The 21836-nt window shown below is 43.7% G+C and overlaps 1 protein-coding gene across 1 annotated transcript in view; it reads left to right on the top strand.

Annotated features, from left to right (window-relative positions):
* The window catches only part of LOC311107076 (RNA-binding motif, single-stranded-interacting protein 3-like), a 241620-nt gene that overhangs the window by 138931 nt on the left and 80853 nt on the right, over window positions 1-21836 (top strand). Inside the window, exon 6 of the mRNA XM_084149535.1 lies at window positions 585-664. Coding sequence (XP_084005661.1) covers window positions 585-664 — 80 coding nt within the window. The remainder of the gene's footprint in view (window positions 1-584; window positions 665-21836) is intronic.

Genomic DNA, 21836 nt, shown 5'->3' with positions numbered 1-21836 from the left:
TTAGTTGATCAGTGGTCTGAGTCAGGCGGAGGAGGGGAGGGAGGATTTAATATGATGCTACTCTGTTCTCTGTAAATGAGATGAGTCACATTCGCACTGTGTGACTCCACTCCCTTAGTAACTCCACCACTCTCACCCTTCCTGTTCCATGACACACACAGACAGTCAACGCTCTCTCCAGTCTCTCATGTCCTATTAGTGCTCACTCCACTACCTTTCCTCAATTAGCCCAGGAGAATTTGGAAATCACTGTAAATCAAGGGTATACATCCTCAATTTGCCTCTTCATAAAATGACTCAGCCACATACTGTAGACACTCAACCAAGGAAAACAATAGGTGTTGTCATAGGGCCTAAGATCTACATTGGATCAACATAGAAAATGTTCCATGTATACTCAAATGTACTACATATATGATATGTCATGCTTTAGGTATTCACCATGTGTAATAGTTGTATTCTGCTAAGGCACTTCAGTAGATATGAAAGGACTTGTATGTTTTATATAGCATGTTTTACGTATTCATCATGTGTAATATTCCCACTTGTATTCATCTATCTATGTCCTTTTCCTTTTGCCACAGGATGGAGTCGACTGAGAAATGTGAAGTGGTGATACAGCATTTCAATGGGAAATACCTGAAAACCCCACCAGGCATTCCAGGTAAGAAGACTTCGCTCTCTGCTTAAACATTCATCTCACATCCTCTCCCTGAAAATCACCCCTTTTCAGAGAAACCCTCCCTCCCTACCTCCGAAACCCTCCGTCCTGATTCAGTTATGTCAATTGCAGCGACTCAACTTTCCCCTCCTTGAGAGATTGTGTACAATCGCATTTCTGACACACGAAGTGAGCGTCGTCACTAGCACTCGCCTCCCATTCCAAAAGGGCCTCCCTGGATGTCCGCTGACTGTTGAACTCAGGAGCTTCTAGGGCAGCCAAAGTACTCTTAATATTCACACTGCGGGCCTCTCTGCTGCGCCGAAATCTACTTAAGAGCTGCCTTTCCAGCACCCAAACTGCCAAGGGAACCAAGAGAGAGAGCGAGAGAAAGAGAGTGGGGAGTTGGAGAAGCAGAGGGAATCAGAGAGTGGGCTGCCTCAGCAGTTTTTAGGCCAGGTGCAGTGGTGCACTAAGACCCCTGTTCATTTCAATAGGGACCTGAGGGCAGAAGAGTTTCTGTGGAGGCCTCACCGGGCCCGCTGATGGTTTTATTGACAGTGTGAATACTCATACACTAGGATCCACAGGGACACAGCACGGACTGCCCTTAGAATATAGTCCCTTACAGTATAGTCACCATAGAGACATGTTTTAAATTGCCCATACAATCACTCAGCCCACTGCATAGGCTATCCCACTAGCCATTAAAGGCAGGGGCGTATATGGGGCTGGGATGTAATGGGAAACCTTTAAAGTGCTAATATCACACTGACCTTCCCCTTTAAGTGTCCCCTCCCAGGTGCTTGGGACTATTATGGTTTATAGATTCTAAAGAAAGGTGCCAACGGACAAGATTTTTCAGCGATCAAGTAGAAATTAGTCTTTCTATAGTGCCTTCAGAAAGTATTCATAAACCCATGACTTATTCCACATTTTGCTGTGTTACAGCCTGAATTCAAAATTAATTAAATACCCCATAATGACAAAGTGAAAATATGTTTTTAGAAATATCTAATTTATATAAGTATTCACACCCCTGAGTCAATACATATTAGAATCACCTTTTGCAGTGATTACAGCTGTGAGTCTTTCTGGGTAAGTCTCTAAGAGCTTTGCACACCTGGATTATACAATATTTGCACGTTATTCTTTTTAAAAGTCTTCAAGCTCTGTTGGTTGTTGATCATTGCTAGACAGCCATTTTCAAGTCTTGCCATACATTTTCTAGACGATTTATGTCAGAACTGTAACTAGGCCACTCAGGAACATTCAATGTCATCTTGGTAAGCAACAATATTTGGCCTTGTGTTTTAGGTTATTGTCCAGCTGAAAGATGAATTTGTCTCCCAGTGTCTGTTAGAAAGCAGACTGAACCAGGTTTTCCTCTAGGATTTTGTCTGTGCTTAGCTATATTCCGTTTCTTTTTATCCTAAAAAACGACCTAGTCCTTGCCGATGACAAACATACCCATAACATGATCCAGCCACCACCATGCTTGAAAATACGATTATTATTATTATGATTATTATGATTATTATTATACAAAATGTCATGCTTGAAAATATGAAGAGTGGTAGTCAGTGATGTGTTGTGTTGGATTTGCCCCATAACGCTTTGTATTCAGAGCATGAAGTTAATTTATTTGCCACATTTTTGCAGTTTTTCTTGAGTGCCTTATTGCAAACAGTATGCATGTTTTGGAATATTTTTATTCTGTACAAGCTTCCTTCTTTTCACTCTGTCATTTAGGTTAGTATTGTGGAGTAACTACAATTTTGTTGATCCATCTTCAGTTTTCTCCTATCACAGCCATTAAACTCTATAACTGTTTTAAAGTCACCATTGGCCTCATGGTGAAATCCCTGAGCCGTTTCCTTCTTTAACCAGTCTCCTCCCCTTCATCTACACTGATTGACGTGGATTTAACAAGTGACATCAATAAGGGATCATAGCTTTCACCTGGATTCACCTGTTCAGTCTATGTTATAGAAAGAGCAGATGTTCTTAATGTTTTGTATACTCAGTGTACATTTGATTGTCATGCTTATCGGTCTATAGGTTAATTAGCATAATTTAGTGGAATTAAATTGGCCTGTGTGTATTTTTGTTAGTCATCATGTATGTTATTTATCCAACACAACTATCACACGCGCACAGCATACAGAGCCTATTTTTAGCAGGATTTATCCTGCAGCTCCTCAGCTGGTTTCTGCTGGAGTAAAACATGTGCTTTTATAAGCCCATTCATTGCGCAATAATTCTAAATGCAATCGCATGTTAAAAACAGTTTTGGTGCATGATTAAAAGGAGCTACTATTTTTTTTTCTCAACTGGTAATTGAAGCGTGCCTCCCATTCACCTTTCAAGTGCAGGCAACAGGCTATCAGCGCGTCACCAACCACTTTACAATGTGAGCTGGAGGCAGTATGCATTTTGAAAACATACTTAAATTGTTTAAAACCTGAATGTTTTATTTCATATGAGGCATGTCTTACCTTGCTTCAAAGTAGGCTATAGGCAAAATACCACCATGGAAACGTGGAGGCAATTATTTTATAAAAACTTCATCGGCAGCATGTGAGTTTCAAGTTTGTGGAAGTTTATAATTTATTACATTTTAGTAATTTAGCAGACACTCTTATCCAGAGCGACTTACAGTTAGTGAGTGCATACATTTTTCATACTAGTCCCCCGTGGGAATCGAACCCACAACCTTGGCATGGCAAGCGCCATGCTCTACCAACTGAGCTACACGGGACTGTATCCTACCATTTCTACCATTCTGCATGCCAGTTATGATTTTCATGTGCACATTTTCGTGGAACAGTTTCATTTCAATAATAACGTTTTCGTTTCTCAAAATCATTGTTATGTGGTTAATCAAACAATCGGAATTCAAATGGTATAAATAAAAAAGTTAAAAGTCAACTAATGCGAGATCACCAGCCTCTGCCATATGGACACATTGATACACCGTGATCAATTGGCGGCTAAAGAAATGAGCGCATGTAACTGATAGCCTATAGGCCAATGCAGCAGTAGGCCTATAACTCCCACTGCTCTTTCACACAGAGGATTGGTGATTATCAAGGGGGAGATTGTTGGAAAGATTTTTCAAATAGCTTACCTTGAGGAACTATAGTTTTAATATACAGTACCAGTCAAAAGTTTGGACACACCTACTCATTCCAGGGTTTTTCTTTATTGTTGCTATTTTCTACATTGTAGAATAATAGTGAAGATATCTAAACTATGAAATAACACATATGAAATCATGTAGTAAACAAAAAGTGTTAAACAAATCAAAATATATTTTATATTTGAGATTCTTCAAAGTAGCCACCATTTGCTTTGATGACAGCTTGCACACTCATGGTATTCTCTCAACCAGCTTCGTGAGGTAGTCACCTGGAATGCATTTCAATTAACAGGTGTGCCTTGTTAAAAGTTAGTTTTTTTGAATTTATTTCCTTCTTAATGCGTTTGAGCCAATCAGTTGTGTTGTGGCAAGGTAGGTGTGGTATACAGAAGATAGCCCTATTTGGTAAAAGAACAAGTCCATATTATGGCAAGAACAGCTCAAATAAGCAAACAGAAATGACAGTCAATCATTACTTTAAGACATGAAGGTCAGTCAATCCGGAAAATGTCAAGAACTTTGAAAGTTTCTTCAAGTGCAGTCGCAAAAACCATCAAGCGCTATGATGAAACTGGATCTCATGAGGACCGCCACAGGAAAGGAAGACCCAGAGTCACTTCTGCTGCAGAGGATAAGTTCATTAGACTTACCAGCCTCAGAAATTGCAGCCCAAATAAATGCTTCACAGAGTTAAAGTAACAGACACATCTCAACATCAACTGTTCAGAGGAGACTGTTTGAATCAGGCCTTCTTGGTCGAATTGCTGCAAAGACACCACTACTAAAGGACACCAATAAGAAGGGCCAAGAAACACGAGCAATGGACATTAGACCAGTGGAAATCTGTCCTTTGGTCTGATGAGTCCAAATTTGAGATTTTTGGTTCCAACCACCATGTCTTTGTGAGACGCAGAGTAGGTGAACGGATGATCTCCGCAAGTGTGGTTCCCACCGTGAAGCATGGAGGAGGAGGTGTGATGGTGTGGGGGTGCTTTGCTGGTGAAACAGACTGTGATTTATTTAGAATTCAAGGCACACTTAACCAGCATGGCTACCACAGCATTCAGCAGCGATACGCCATCCCATCTGGTTTGCGCTTAGTGGGACTATCATTATTGTTTTTCATCAGGACAATGACCCAAAACACACCTCCAGGCTGTGTAACGGTTATTTGACCAAGAAGGAGAGTGATGGAGTGCTGCGTCAGATGACCTGGCCTCCATAATCACTCAACCTCAACCCAATTGAGATGGTTTAGGATGAGTTGGACCACAGCGTGAAGGAAAAGCAGCCAACAAGTGCTCAGCATATGTGGGAACTCCTTCAAGACTGTTGGAAAAGCATTCCAGGTGAAGCTGGTTGAGAGAATGCCAAGAGTGTGCAAAGCTGTCATTAAGGTATAGATTGGCTACTTTGAAGAATCTAAAATATTAAATATATTTTGATTTGTTTAACACTTTTTAGGTTACTATGTGCTATTTCATAGTTTTGAATGAGTGGGTGTGTTCAAACTTTTGACAGGTACTGTATTATCATCCGCAATGTAAGTAAAAAAAAAAGAATAAAAAAAAAAAACTCCTACATTTCCGCACAGCAGGCCAGGTTCTTCTATGGGAGCTCAGGTTCGTGTGCTCCCTAAACATTATCAGGACAGAGACACATGCTCAATGCTCACAAGGAGCATTCCAAACAAAAGACAATGAACAAATTTACAAATCTTGTAAATGATGGTTATGAAATAAACCAAAAAGTGTACCAGATTGTGAACTCCGCAAATGTTTTCACTTCAAGAATGAGAACGGTAAATCACTGTAATTAGTACATACATGAACAGAAATTAATGTAACCAAATGACTGGGATTATCCACAGCAATTTTTTTAAAGAAGCTAATGATCCTCGATTCCTCTGTGGCTAAGTCATTTTGAATGATTTTATTTATTTCTGTATAGACAGGAGTAATTATATAATTTTTGCAAATGTATTTCCATTTACTTCCCCATTGGACCCAACACTATGCTGTTTCTCTCCTGGTCTATTGGTTTTCATATCAACTTTATTTTCGTTGTCCAGAAGCCAAAGGCACAATCCTAGTCATATTAGCAACCCATCCTAGTTGTTGCATATTTAGATTCCCCCTCTTTCTAAGTTTCTAACAGAGATTTTCATCTCTGTCACATATGGAACCGCTATCAGATGGGTCCGATAAATTTCTCAAATGGCCGGTAAATTAAAATCTTCCCGGTCACGTTGTCCAGCGCCACACCATGCAAAGTGTAATTAATAACTTCACCATGCTCAAAGGGATATTCAAATGTCTGCGAGGCATTGAAAAACCTCCCTGGTCGGTCTTTGTGGTTGAATCTGTGTTTGAAATTCACTGCTTGACTGAGGGACCTTACAGATAATTGTATGTGTGAGGTACAGAGATGAGGTAGTCATTCAAAAATCATGTTAAACACCATGCAACTTATTATGTGACTTGTTAAGCCAAGTTTTACTCCTGAACTTATTTAGGCTTGGCATAACAAAGGGGTTGAATACTTATTGACTCAAGACATTTTAGCTTTTCATTTTTTATTAATTTGTAAACATTTCTAAAATCATTAGTCCACTTTGACATTATGGGGTATTGTGTGAATGCCAGTAACCACGTTTCCATCCACAGTTTTTAAAGTCATACTGTATAAAAAAAAATCATGACTGCTGTGATGGAAACAGGTAGTTTTGGTACAATTTTATATATACCGACAGATAATTTGTTTGTTCGACATGGTGGGATGTTTTTGTGTCGGTATAATTAAATATACACGAAATGGTGACTCAAATATTGATATAATAACAATCATATCGAAGTAAACTTGGAGTCACTCGATGATATGGTGTGTGGTTGGGAAACGATGCAGTTTATTAGCTGAGTGGCGCAGTGGTCTAAGGCACTCCATCGCAGTGCTAACTGTGCCACTAGAGATCCTGGTTCGAATCCAGGCTCTGTCGCAGCCGGCCGCGACCGGGAGACTCATGGGCGGCGCACAATTGGCCCAGCGTTGTCCAGGGTAGGGGAGGGAATGGCCGGCAGGGATGTAGCTCAGTTGATAGAGCATGGCGTTTGCAACGCCAGGGTTGTGGGTTCGATTCCCACGGGGGGCCAGTATAAAAAAATATGTATTCACTAACTGTAAGTCGCTCTGGATAAGAGCGTCTGCTAAATGACTAAAATGTAAAATGTAAATTAGGCTACAGATGAAATAAGTTATGATGAACTTCACAGGGTGGTGAAAGTGCATGGTGATCATAATGCTCCTTTCCAATAAATATCGAGCGTATTATTCTGGTGACATGATGCTTGACTGACGATTGACAAATAAGCATTCTTGCTCTTATCCTTAATAATCATGTAGACCACCCTATCCGCACAGCCTACCCACACTGTATCTGCCAGCTGTTGGCTAGAGCGCATGTAGCAAGACCAGCGTAGGCACATTTTCTATTTAACGCAACTGTTTTTGTAACAAAACTACTGGTAGAGTTGAAAATGCAGATGTAAACACATTGAACAAATTGAACATTTTTATTCAGTACATGAAAACTTAAGCGAAAAACCCACTGGCTTTTATCCGCAACAAGTCCATTAGGTGGAAACACACCACTGGTGGGAAAATGCACACATTTTTTTATGTGGATTTTAGAATATTCCCTTGAAGATCTGTTGCCAATTGGATGGAAACCTAGCTACTGACATAACATACTTTCTGAATACTTTCTGAAGGCACTGTATGTCAGAAAACTTAATTTAATTGAAATTGTCATATTCTGAAGTGTTTGGCAAAGCTGCTGTGATTTGATGGTCTCGTCTTGCACAGTGACATGTTTGATTACAACATCTCCTTGTTATTGTCGTTGATAAGAGCTAATTTCCATTGGGCACTGGTGCTATTGATAGACTGACTCATCCAGCCACTGTAGTACTGTCCGTTGTTTTTACCTTGTTAGCTACAGTATCGTCTGTGCCTCTCTGTTGAAATGTACTGTCTTTCTCTATCAAAACCCTGCCCACGTTGACATGGTGTCACTGTCTGCCAAACGGAGATCCCTCAACAACATCAAACTCAGATGTTATAGTTGCAGGTCCCCAGACAGAGCAGAGCTCAGAGCGCCTGGCCTCTTTGTGAGGCAGAGCAGATCCTCCTCCTACACAGCGCTAGTATAGAGTTAGCGTAGCGAGCATTGTGTTGTGTTCCTTAAGGCCATAGCGTGAAGGCTACAGCACTAGCATAGCTTAGCGATAGCGTAGCCTAGTGTTAGCCTAGTGTAGCACATTGTGAAGGCCATAGTGTAGCTTTAGCCTAGTGTATCCTAGTGTAGCATGATGTGTTGTGTTGTGTCGTGTCATGGTGCTGCTGGTATTTCTCCTGAGCCCATTGCTATGCAGGGCACTCCTCTTCATCCATCCTGTTCTGACAGCTCAGCGGGGGGGGGGGACGTGACTGGCCTTAACACACTGTCCCCAAGACAGAAACAAATGCACACGGACATACACACATACACACACAAAACCACTCATCCTGACCCGAATGTGCAGTGTCAACATCTACATATGCTAATGAACTCCTTTCTCTTTCTTATCACCATTTAACACAACCCAGAAACACAATGTACACATTCCTCTCTCAATGCCCTCAGCTTGCTCCAGTCCCCTCTGGCCCACATTTTGACAAACCTTTGAATTACCTGCTTGGCCACGCCGTTATATTTTGTCAGATAGAGAGATGGGGCATGGTCCCGCCACCAGGCTTTTCTACTCAGGTGTATCCAGTTGCTGTGAGATGATATAGAGTTGTCACCCCGTGTCCCGTAGGAAAAAGTAAATATCCGGACGTCAGCTACAGGTAATCAGTTAACGTCAAGGGGCCGTAGGGAAATAAGCAGGAAGTGGCCATATGGGCAGGAAGTCTGTGATTCAGAAATAAAGTAAGGACAGAGCTGGAGATGTGTGGTGCAGAGACAGAGAGAGGATGACATTGGATATATGAAACCCAGATCAAGGTCATATACTTTACATTAAATTGCACATACAATTACATTTGCATAGTAGTTACATGGAATTTCAATTTATTGATGGCATTACATGTAGCTAACGACACATTAACTATACTAGTTACTAGATCTTTTCAAACAAACTGACTTTGGCCAGTTTCATTTCAATTCAATAAAGCAGGTGATACTACTAAACTTAATCCCATACTGAAGCATTTCCTTTCCTATGTGGCCTATCTGTTGCTAAAGCCTGAGAGTGAGATGAGATGTGGATTGGAGCAGTCAGCTTTCCCCATGTCTGATCCAGAGATCCAGAGACTGGAACATGATCGATCGCTCAGAAGGGGGACCACAGCTGTTTAGGTATTCTGTGCAATGCGGCAGTCAATGATGCTGCCTGCGCCCGTCCGCCGCTCAACTCAAAACACACACACTCGCGCGCACACACACACAAAGAAATCGTTATTATCGGCCTATTTTGCAGGAGAGAAAGTATGAGGAATAGTTTATGAAAACGACACCTTTGTTTTTTAGTGTCTGTGTAGTGTAAACCCACCCACGCTGTGTAAAGAAAAGTACATTCTTTGAAATGTCGCTAAAGTTGTAAGTTGTAAAACATAGTGAAGTAAGCCCCAATAGAGATGCATTGTGATTTACGGCGTGAACTGGAGCATTTGAAAAGCCAAAGGCAGAGCAGATAAAAATGATTGTAATCCTCCTAGCGGTGTGAGCCTAGCCGATTAGGTCTCTCTCATGCGATGCTTTAAAACGATGCTTATCGTTGACACCCGTTTCTAAATGCAATATGAGCTCAGGAGATACATTACACGTTGTTCCATTCTGGCAGGTGAACAGATCTCGTACATGCTGCTCTCATCTCATGTCCAAGTGATGACAGCAAGAAGAATGAACTGATCTGATCCGATTAAAATACAATACTACTTCATCCTATTGTTGTTCCTTGCTCTTCGAATTGGAGTGTCGTAGGGAACAATCAAATGGCAGCATGCTTCACTTGATCAACACAGTGAGGGTGTTTCTAGATTTATTTCGGGAATAAAAGGAGAATAAGGATTTGCCAAGACTGTGGCATTGCTCGATGATGACTTCAGTAACCACATGTATATAGACAAACCATGATCAAGTCCAGACTGATTAGAAATATCTTGTTTTATCCCTTCATCCTTGATCTTCCTTTGTTCTAGTCTTTTCTGAGCGTAGAGCCAACATGACTGCTCGGTTGAAAGTCGACTCCAATTGTCCAATACATGCTCTATAAATTATGGAAACCACATCAGGAAGTGGCGATGGCCCTGGGAGACAGAACCCAAACGGAAACATGCAAAATGTACGAGCCCTTTCCTGTTCGTCTTTCTCACAGTCCTTTTCCATTCCCTCTGTTTGTCTGTTTTCACTATAGCGCAGTGTCTCCCAGGCTCTCTCTTGGATGTATCTCTATGGTTTTATTCCAAACAACTGACGACTAAAGCCGTGTCCCTCCTCTTGACGACTGCAGGCCACAGCAGTGCTTTCCCATGTAAAGCATCTCCACATATGAATGTGATTACATTTGGAAAATCTTCCAAATTCCCCAGTTTTCTCAGATTTACTTCCCTTATCCGTAAGGAATTCCGATGTCACCCAGGCTTTTGGTTCACATTTGGTTTGGTAAAGCCGCCGTACCCGCCTGCCCACCGCAGACCAACCAGATGCCAGAGAAGGAGAGTTCATGGGGTCACCTCCCTCTTCTCCCTCTCCCAAAGCGCAACCGGGGCCCGTAGACAGTCCCCCTAACCCGAAATGTTGGCCGAACTACAAATCCCGTCATTCTTAGCAGAACAATGGGTCCGGGCCCACCGGGGCTACAAGGAAAGTTCCCTCCGTAGCCGTCCAACCAGCCCAGCCAAGGCGCTGTTGTGCCAAGATATAGCCGAGACAGCCCACAGTATTAAACATCCCTCGCTGAATTAAGGCAAGTCCCAAATCACTTGGTAAGTCGTAAAAGCCCTTCTGAAACTGTCAGTCATACTTGACTAATCCATGTTAATTTTTCCGATCCCTCCCACATTCCCCTGGATAATAACCGGTCTGTCTGGTGTCCAATTTTCTCTCCCGGCGATAGATTTAACTTAATGCGCAGCTGAGCAGGTTGGAGGTTTGAGCTGCTGGTTTGCAAAGCAGTGTTAGACAGTCTAAGAGAAGTGCACAAGCACGTGTTTAATTTATGTGGGTTGTGGGATGTAGGTTGATCTGGCATTGATCTGCAATTTGTTTTTTTATTAAACTCTTTATTAGAGTTTCGATGAAAAGCTGAAGATCAATTTGATCGTGTATTGTATGTTATTTTACCCAATATAAACTATATTTCCATGTTCCTCAGTCGTGATTGCATTATTTCACAGCAACACTATCATAATTTCTGATATGCAGAGCAATGGAAAAGAATTATCCTCCATGGTCCTTTAAGAGTGTGGAAATGCACTTTTGAGAAAGATATTGCATCTTAATGGAATCTGTTCCCATAGGGTAAACCCCTCTTTGGCTGCCTGCATGTCTCACCATTAAACCTGGGAGACACAGGAAGTTATTAAAATCCCCAGTAAATCACATAGATTCTCTGCAAAGGATACATTTCCCCCCGACTTGCACTTTCTCATTAGACTCTTATCGCACCCACAGACAATAATCTGGATTTGTCACGCTTTGTTTGTTTTGCCACTGAACTATATCAATCACCGGCACTGTGCGCACAGCCGACGGTGAGGAAAAAGATACGTCTCTCTCTCTCTCTCTCTCTCTCTCTCTCTCTCTCTCTCTCTCTCTCTCTCTCTCTCTCTCTCTCTCTCTCTCTCTCTCTCTCTCTCTCTCTCTCTCTCTCTCTCTCTCTCTCTCTCTCTCTCTCTCTCTCTCTCTCTCTCTCTCTCTCTCTCTCTCTCTCTCTCTCTCTCTCTCTCTCTCTCTGTGTGCAGGAGACTGTTGCAAAGCAATGAAATGTATTCAGCGACTGCACTACGACAATAATAATAATAATAACCACTTTGATTGTCTTCAAAGTTTGTTTAGAGGACAGGCATGCTCTAGCACTGAGGGGTTTTAGGCGTGTGTGGTTATGATTGACTTTGAGAGAGAAATAGTGTGAGAGAGGGAGAAAGAGAGAGAGAGAGAGAGGGAGAAAGATGTAAGGACAGAACGAGAGCAGAAAGAGAGAAAGAGAGAGACAACCCAGAGTTTAGAATCCTTCCAGCCAGCCCAAAGTTTAGGCGCCGTTTCTCTGCCTGTGGAGATCAAAGGATGACCTTGGCTGGGAGATGGTCTCCTGAGCTTGACCCTTCTCAACCCACCCCAGCTGTTCTCTGGATTGATCTCACTCCTCTCTTTCTCTCTCATCCACCCTCCCCTCCTCACATTATACACATTCCTTCTCCTCATTGCTCCCCACTCAGCTTGTTTTTGGATGCAGTTCAATGAACACAATATTATTTTTGGAGCCAAATGCTCTTGTTTCGGGATTTCTGTGAAATTCACTGTTTTTGACCCATTAAAAATTATAGCCAGTTTGTGTATAATCATTCTTAATTATGAGCAAAACTGAGAACCATTCAGCTCATTTGGAGTGATGGCAATATGTTTGCAAATGCTGTATACGTGCAAACTGTATAGTATTAGCATACAGTTTAAGCATAATATTTCCTTATTTGGCTAGATTTGTGAGATACACATTGATCATGGAACAGCACCGCTCTGGACATGAAGAAATATTCAAAGTTTGAACCCACTGTTACGGTTTGTTTGACAATGAACCGGAATTATGTTGAGTTGCTCAATAATTAGGTGACAGGACTCGTAGCCTGTGGCCATGGCCTGTCTTACAGACTGAAGATTTTAGATTGATGAGGAGGATAGCATAGCCCTAGGCATCTGTGGTATGTTCGGTATTCTGGATACTTGCATTCTGTGGCTCACTACTCTACTCCCCTCTGCCTCCCACTAGCCATCCATTTTGTTAGGTCAGGGAGTTTGATTAAGAGCATTTGGTGAATTAAGTCGCTTTTTTCTGAAACTCATCTGTGTAAAGGGTATAGTGCATTGAAGAGATAGATACAGTAGTATTTAGTCCCTCAGTCCCTCAACTGTAGAGCACCATCATCGCAGAACACTATTTGAACAGACATATAGCCATTATAGTGATAAATAAGTAATATGTCCATAAGTGACATATAACTAATTAGTCCACTTATGTGATTTATAACAACTATGGTGAAACGTCACTATTTTGACGTATTCGAATGAGACCATGTTGGCTTAAAAGTGGTATAAATTGGGAAGCAGACAAATATAATTTGTCAGCGCTGACCTCTGGGCTGCTTGTTTGTGTCTAATGTCTGTATGTCTCACGTCCCAGTATTGTACAAATGTTCCATCCCGAGAATAAGGGAGGTGTTCCTTAAAGAGGTGGGGTTTCAAATGTCTCCGGAAGGAGGTGAGTGACTCCGCTGTCCTGGCGTCGTGAGGGAGCTTGTTCCACCATTGGGGTGCCTGAGCAGCGAACAGTTTTGACTGGGCTGAGCGGGAACTGTGCTTCAGCAGAGGTAGGGGAGCCAGCAGGCCAGAGGTGGATGAACGCAATGCCCTCGTTTGGGTGTAGGGACTGATCAGAGCCTGAAGGTATGGAGGTGCCGTTCCCCTCACAGCTCCGTAGGCAAGCACCATGGTCTTGTAGCAGATGCGAGCTTCAACTGGAAGCCAGTGTAGTGTGCGGAGGAGCGGGGTGACGTGAGAGAACTTGGGAAGGTTGAACACCAGACGGGCTGCGGCATTCTGGATGAGTTGTAGGGGTTTAATGGCACAGGCAGGGAGCCCAGCCAACAGCGAGTTGCAGTAATCCAGACGGGAGATGACAAGTGCCTGGATTAGGACCTGTGCCGCTTCCTGTGTAAGGCAGGGTCGTACTCTCCGAATGTTGTAGAGCATGAACCTACAGGATCGGGTCACCGCCTTGATGTTAGCAGAGAACGACAGGGTGTTGTCCAGGGTCACGCGAAGGCTCTTCGCACTCTGGGAGGAGGACACAATGGAGTTGTCAACCGTGATGGCGAGATCATGGAATGGGCAGTCCTTCCCCGGGAGGAAGAGCAGCTCCGTCTTGCCAAGGTTCAGCTTGAGGTGGTGATCCGTCATCCATACTGATATGTCTGCCAGACATGCAGAGATGCGATTCGCCACCTGGGTATCAGAAGGGGGAAAGGAGAAGATTAGTTGTGTGTCATCTGCGTAGCAATGTTAGGAGAGGCCATGTGAGGATATGACAGAGCCAAGTGACTTGGTGTATAGCGAGAATAGGAGAGGGCCTAGAACTGAGCCCTGGGGGACACCAGTGGTGAGAGCACGTGGTGCGGAGACAGCTTCTCGCCACGCCACTTGGTAGGAGCGACCGGTCAGGTAGGACGCAATCCAAGAGTGAGCCGCGCTGGAGATGCCCAGCTCGGAGAAGGGTGGAGAGGAGGATCTGATGGTTCACAGTATCAAAGGCAGCAGACAGGTCTAGAAGGACAAGAGCAGAGGAGAGAGAGTTAGCTTTAGCAGTGCGGAGAGCCTCCGTGACACAGAGAAGAGCAGTCTCAGTTGAATGACCAGTATTGAAACCTGACTGGTTTGGATCAAGAAGGTCATTCTGAGAGAGATAGCAAGAGAGTTGGCTAAAGACGGCACGCTCAATAGTTTTGGAGAGAAAAGAAAGAAGGGATACTGGTCTGTAGTTGTTGACATCAGAGGGATCGAGTGTTGGTTTTTTGAGAAGGGGTGCAACTCTCGCTCTCTTGAAGACGGAAGGGACATAGCCAGCGGTCAAGGATGAGTTGATCAGCGAGGTGAGGTAAGGGAGAAGGTCACCGGAGATGGTCTGGAGAAGAGAGGAGGGGATAGGGTCAAGCGGGCAGGTTGTTGGGCGGCCGGCCGTCACAAGTCGCAAGATTTTATCTGGAGAGAGAGGGGAGAAAGAAGTCAAAGCATAGGGTAGGGCAGTGTGAGCAGGACCAGCAGTGTCATTTGACTTAACAAACGAGGATCGGATGTCGTCAACCTTCTTTTCAAAATGGTTGACGAAGTCATCCACAGAGAGGGAGGAGGATTTAGCAGGGAGGAGAAGGTGGCAAAGAGCTTCCTAGGGTTAGGCAGATGCTTGGAATTTAGAGTGGTAGAAAGTGGCCTTAGCAGCAGAAACAGATGAAGAAAATGTAGAGAGGAGGGAGTGAAAAGATGCCAGGTCCGCAGGGAGTCTAGTTTTCCTCCATTTCCGCTCGGCTGCCCGGAGCCCTGTTCTGTGAGCTCGCAATGAGTCATCAAGCCACGGAGCTGGAGGGAGGACCGAGCCGGCCGGGAGGATAGGGGACATAGAGAGTCAAAGGATGCAGAAAGGGAGGAGAGGAGGGTTGAGGAGGCAGAATCAGGAGATTGGAGGGAGAAGGATTGAGCAGAGGAAAGAGATGATAGGATGGAAGAGGAGAGAGTAGCGGGAGAGAGAGAGCGAAGGTTGCGACGGCGCATTACCATCTGAGTAGGGGCAGAGTGAGTAGTGTTGGAGGAGGGCGAGAGAGAAAAGGATACAAAGTAGTGGTCGAAGACATGGAGGGGAGTTGCAGTGAGATTAGTAGAAGAACAGCATCTAGTAAAGATGAGGTCAAGCGTATTGCCTGCCTTGTGAGTAGGGGGGGATGGTGAGAGGGTGAGGTCAAAAGAGGAGAGGAGTGGAAAGAAGGAGGCAGAGAGAAATTAGTCAAAGGTAGACGTAGGGAGGTTGAAGTCCCCCAGAACTGTGAGGGGTGAGCCATCCTCAGGAAAGGAACTTATCAAGGCGTCAAGCTCATTGATGAACTCTCCAAGGGAACCTGGAGGGCGATAGATGACAAGGATATTAAGCTTAAATGGGCTAGTGACTGTGACAGCATGGAATTCAAATGAGGAGATAGACAGATGGGTCAGGGGAAAAATAGAGAATGTCCATTTGGGAGAGATGAGGATTCCTGTGCCACCACCCCGCTGACCAGATGCTCTCGGGGTATGCGAGAACACATGGTCAGACGAGGAGAGAGCAGTAGGAGTAGCAGTGTTTTCAGTGGTAATCCATGTTTCCGTCAGCGCCAAGAAGTCGAGGGACTGGAGGGTAGCATAGGCTGAGATGAACTCTGCCTTGTTGGCAGCAGAACGGCAGTTCCAGAGGCTGCCTGAGACCTGGAACTACACGTGGGTGGTGCGTGCAGGGACCACCAGGTTAGAGAGGCAGCAGCCACGCGGTGTGATGCGTTTGTATAGCCTGTGCGGAGAGGAGAGAACAGGGATAGACAGAGGCATAGTTGACAGGCTGCAGAAAATAGCTACAATAATGCAAAGGAGATCGGAATGAAATGAACTAAACATCTGGGAAAGGAGAGAGCGGGGCCTCCCTCACCACAACACCCAAATATAACTCTCCCAACTTCCACCTCAGAAACTATAATTGTTGTAAACTACAGCGGTTCAATGTTTTCAAGGAATAGACTAACTTAGTTTATTCAGCTAGCTAACTAGGTACAGTATTCTTCCGTGAAAATCGTCCAGGGCACCTAGTCATAAGACGCCACAGCCAGCTAGCATGCCGGACTCCAACAACACGGTTTAGCACCAATACTCGGCCACAACAAACCACCAGTGTGTCAACATGCCAAGCAGATCGTTTGTGTCCGTGTCTAACGTTGTGGGTTAGTCCCGACAGCTTGAGCGAGTCCGTCGTCAACTTATTCAGCCAGTTAGTTAGCTAGAATAGTTAGCATACTAGCTAGCCATTGCTTTCAGACAAAGAAGAAACCCCTTCTTTCACGGCACGAACACACAGAGAGAGCAAAACTAACGTTAACTAGTCACCCATGTCCCGAATTCTAAAACACAAATGTAGGTTATGACTTACCCCTAGCAGCTACTGTTAGCTAGCCAAGTGCAAAGCTAGCCACTGAATTGACTCAGCCAGTTCGCGTCTGTTCGCCAGGTCGTTCCAGCTATTGTTTACTAGTTGCTATCCAGGTAGCAACAAGCTACAATAAAGAAATAAGGTGACCCCCGAAAGCCAGATGGAGATGGGTAAATTAGATGCTCATTCGTTCTTTATATTACTGTACCATAGACTATGTTGCAGCAAATGTAGGCCTACCTGTCACAAGAAAATAAGTTACCATGATGAGATGATAGGTTTACATGCATTATGAACTGCGTTCCATACTGAGATGGGCTGTCTGTCTCCTCCCTGACGGCTGTTGGATCAGTATGAATGTGTGTGTGAATGTGTATGCGAGATTTCACATATAATTTCACATATAATTTAGCACGCCATGCAGTTAATATAAATAATTTATTATAATTTACTGGTTTCTTGCCTTTATTTATCCAGGGAAAAGGGAGTGGTTTTGGCCGGTAAATCCCAGTAAATCTCGGTAACAGGGTTCCCGCCATTCAACCCTAGTGTGGTGGAAAAACTGGGCATCTGTTCCAGTTCCAAACCCAATGTGATTGTCACCGTCGTCCACCCCCCGTTCATCCCAGGACACCAACAACAGAGAGATAAACCTGACAGTGCCCTGACAGAGAGCTGGTCTGCCATTAGAGACCTACACGGGGTCTGTGGGAACACGCAGAGGTCACGCTTACGGGCATTTTGGGAAATACACTGGAAATGCTACTGGACCTCTCTCTCATGCGCCAGACGCGCACACACACATACACACACACACTGGAACTCCGATGGACAAACACACGCACACACACGCATACACATTCACACACACATTCATACTGATCCAACAGCCGTCATCTTCTATGTCCCCCTTTCCCCCAGACTTCCTTTGGTAAAAGCATGGCAATGTTTCCTCTTTCTCAACTCTTTCAAGTCTATTTACAGTATATGTTTATGAGTATATTTGTATGAAGTGCCTGCTGGCTGGCATTTATGAGATGAAGGACAGTGGAATCACACCTGCATCTGACCTCATCATATCCCTCACTTTCTCTGGCTCCCACTCTCGCTTTCTCTTTCTCTCTCTGAGAGTTTTTTTACTGCCTTTTCTCTTTCAGCTCTCTGTCTCTCTCTTTCCTACACAGAAACACACACACACACAGACAGATAAACAGACAGATACACACACAAACACACAAGCACAATATATTTTTTACTCTTTATCTCTGTTTGTGTTGCTTGTGCACAAACACACACACCGCCCCCTCCCCTCCCCTCCCCTCCCCTCCCCTCCCCTCCCCTCCCCCTCTTATCTTAGGAGTCCATTGCTTTGATTACCTCCAGCCTGCACCGTAGATTGTCTCACAGAGAAAAGCTTGGCTGTGGTAGTGCTGAGCGATTAGTGCTTTTTGAGGTCGGTTCAGTTTCGGTTCGGTTATTAAAATATAATCGCTTTTTTTTTCGATTTCTGTTTGATTATTTGGGTTGAACGCTGTAACAACACAGAATAAAACAATTAACAAAAGTCCCATGATGGTAGTGACTGTCCATTACTGCTTATCACTTATTAACCATCATTTATGACTTTAATAAAATATTTAAGTTGTGTATATTACATTTGTTTTATTTGATGACTTTAGTATTTCATTCCACGTCATCATCTCATCTCTATAGAGCTGCTGCCTATGCTGTCTGACAAAATCCCTATTTTGTAGTTCTTCAAAGTAAATAAGGCATACTTTTATGACTGCTGAATACCAACTATCAATCACTTTGATAATGTATTTTCAGGTAGAGATACCTTGTGAAGCAACAGCTGCTCACTATATCCCATCACGATCACGCATTCTTGTCTCTTCCGGGCGTTAAAAGAAACACAGACCAGACAAGTAGATGTGCAATGGATTATGGTCATTGTAGTTAATTATCACCATGTAGAATATTGGCCTGATGGAAACTACAACTCCCTACTACATTGCACAGTTCAGGCTCGATCTGATTTATCTATAGAGAAACTGTGCAATGTTTGCATTGAGCTCACAGAAAAAATATATATAAAATGGAATTCAAGTAATTGAACTGACGTCTGTCAATTAGTTGTTTAAAAACCGAAAAATAACCAACATTTCGGTTAATCGCTCAGCACTGTACAGTGGGACAGTAATTGCCAGAGCCAGAGCCCCATTCTGTTCTGCAGTCAGTCAGTGGTCCGGTGCTTCACGTCAGGTGGAAAATATGAAGCTGTGGTGTCTCCACTCCAAAGCTCCCCTGGCAGTGGGATGGCTGTGGATCTCAAACCCTCTGGGCACATAGTAATAGGGGAAACATAACAGTAATTGCCCACAGCGGCAGGCCAGACACTTTAAGACACAGTGCTGTACCGTGGGGAATCAGGACTGAAGAGACTCAAAGTGGCTTACATGCTTGTTTTAGATTGTTATCAGATCGATTGAAAAGCAGAGCCAATGTGTGTATTGTTTTCTTTACATCAATGGACTGTGTATGTATGTGGCTCACTGTGTAGGCTTATCAGTGTATGTGGCTAATTGCCTATACGCTGCCCTATTCATAGCTCTTGCTGAATTGTAGAAATAGCAATAGTGGTTGTGGCAGAAGTAGTAGCTGTTCAGTATTACTGATAACAGTGATGTAGTTATGATAACACCACCTAATTTTTCCATTGAAGAGACCCAGTCTCTACACATTTATGAATGACCTTAAGCAAGTCATATCTGTCTTTCAGCCCAGACATCATCTCACCACGGATGCACCCCAATCCATTTTTCAGGGTGTCTTATTTATGGAACGGGCGCTCTGCGTTCTGCGAGTAGAGCTCTGTAGAGTGAATCCAATTTCAGGCTGAAAAGCAAATGGCCTTGGAGATCAAGGATTATACAGCACATTTCTAAGTAGAGCCGCTGGCTATTGATTCTGTTCGCCCCCTGTGAACCCAGGCCTGTGTTTGCTCTCTGTAAACCGCTAAATGTTGGTGTTTTTAATACTCGAGCTATCACCACTATCACCTCTCAATCTGAAGCTATGCCAATGGTCCGGGATAAGTGGGGTCTGGGGGTCTTTAATTTTATGTGGTTGAAATTAGGACCTAGAAAAATAAGTACATTCTCAGTGTTTCCTACAGCTGGGCATTTGACTGGAGGATGGCCAACCATTTAAGTTACATTGAAATGCCTTTTTAAGATGCCTTAAAAAATACCTTTTGGCATAGTATAAAGTATGTACTAAAATGTGAATACTTTCTCAGAATCATCAGCTTCTTATAGCCTTTATTAGGCTGTATTACATTATGTACGTTATAACCGTGGTAAAGTTGCTATTGGCCACCCTGTTTTAGAATTTTATTACCACAACAGTCACTGTTGAGATCCCGGCCACCCAAAGTTTTCATATTGAGGTTTGGCTGGGAAATTTACATTTGAAATGTAAATCATACACAGTCCTCCAAGTCTGTGTAGAACTGGCATTAGTCACCAAAGGCTCACTCACACTCATGTTGAGTTCTGATGTGTTGCCTCAAACTGTGAGCTACTCCGGCATCCCTATGTTACCTTTTCCTTACCCACTCTATGGCAGACATTTAAAGTTTGTTTCATGCCATTTAGCTATCTGCTCTGTTCAACTACAACACCCTTCCCCTCACATAAACACACACTCGGTTAACATACGCTCACAGGATCATTTTGAAGTGTGGTAATTGGTTTTGGAAAGCTAGAAAAAAGGAATAGAATAATTATTCTGAGCCTAATCGTCCAACAAAAAAACGAAAACAAGGAGTGGGGATCAAAGTTAACTCGTCAAATAGGCTTCAATAGGCTCATTTGGGAGAAAAACCAACACAGGGACTTGGTAGAGACACACAGGATCCAGGGAGTGACAGGGAGAGGGTCCAAATCCCCCCCCCCCCTCCCCAGCTTGCTAGTAGCCATTACAAACAGGCAAGATTAGGCAACTGGACCCCCGCTGTGGCTCTGAATGGATCAGAGTGGGAGAGAAGAAGGGCCCTCTCTCCAGTATTATCTAAATAACAGGCCTGGGAATTCAATAAGCACTCGCTTCCTTCATCATCGCTCCCAATTAAGCTGCAGCATGCGGCTGGCTGGTTGTTGTCGGCGACGGTCGCCGTGTCGACTCTCCTGCCTTCTGCCTTTGTTTTCAGCACAGTAGTTCTAGTTGTCAAAATGTTGGGGGACGTTAGTTACCTGTCACACACACACACACACACACACAGACACATTCTTGGTCAGTGTATTCCCATTGCAAATCTAATTTGAATTATTCTGTGTCTCCCCCCACACATTTCATCTGCCCCTGGACTCTACCTCTCTATGCCCAACTAGGCCCTCCTCTCACACTGAGCAGAAGAGCCTCTGTCCGTCACTGCGTTGTTGGTGAAGCACGGCTGTATCGATATCTAGACTGTTTCCCCTCGGGTCGGTGCTTGGAGGTAGAGAAAAGCTTCTCTCCACCATCGATCTAGGCCCATTAACGGAGGATGAGAAAAACGATCGCTTTAATCACGTTTGAGATGTTTAGGCAAGGACTTACTCAAAGTTTTTCTCATCAGGTCACCCATTCAGCAGTATTTCTGTTCATCCCGCCTGATTTTCCTCTGGAATTCACAGAATGTCAGACACAGCCACAAACAGACACAATATACAGTGTTTTCGGAAAGTATTCAGACACCATGACTTTTACATTATAGCCTTATTCTAAAATTGATTAAATTGTTTTTTTCCTCATCAACCTACACACAATGCCCCATAATGACAAAGCAAAAACATTTACATAAGTATTCAGACCCTTTACTCAGTACAGTGTTGAAGCACCTTTGGCAGCGATTACAGCATTGAGTCTTCTTGGGTATGACGCTACAAGCTTGGCACACCTGTATTTGGAGAGTTTCCCCCATTCTTCTCTGCAGATTATCTCAAGCTCTGTCAGGTTGGATGGGGAGCGTCGCTGCACAGCTATTTTCAGATCTCCAGAGATGTTCGATCGGGTT

The sequence above is a fragment of the Coregonus lavaretus genome (assembly GCF_964263955.1).
Source record: "Coregonus lavaretus genome assembly, chromosome: 3".
Lineage (NCBI taxonomy): Eukaryota > Metazoa > Chordata > Actinopteri > Salmoniformes > Salmonidae > Coregonus > Coregonus lavaretus.
Note: the sequence above shows the minus strand (reverse complement) of the source record. Positions and strands in the feature narration are given on the sequence as shown.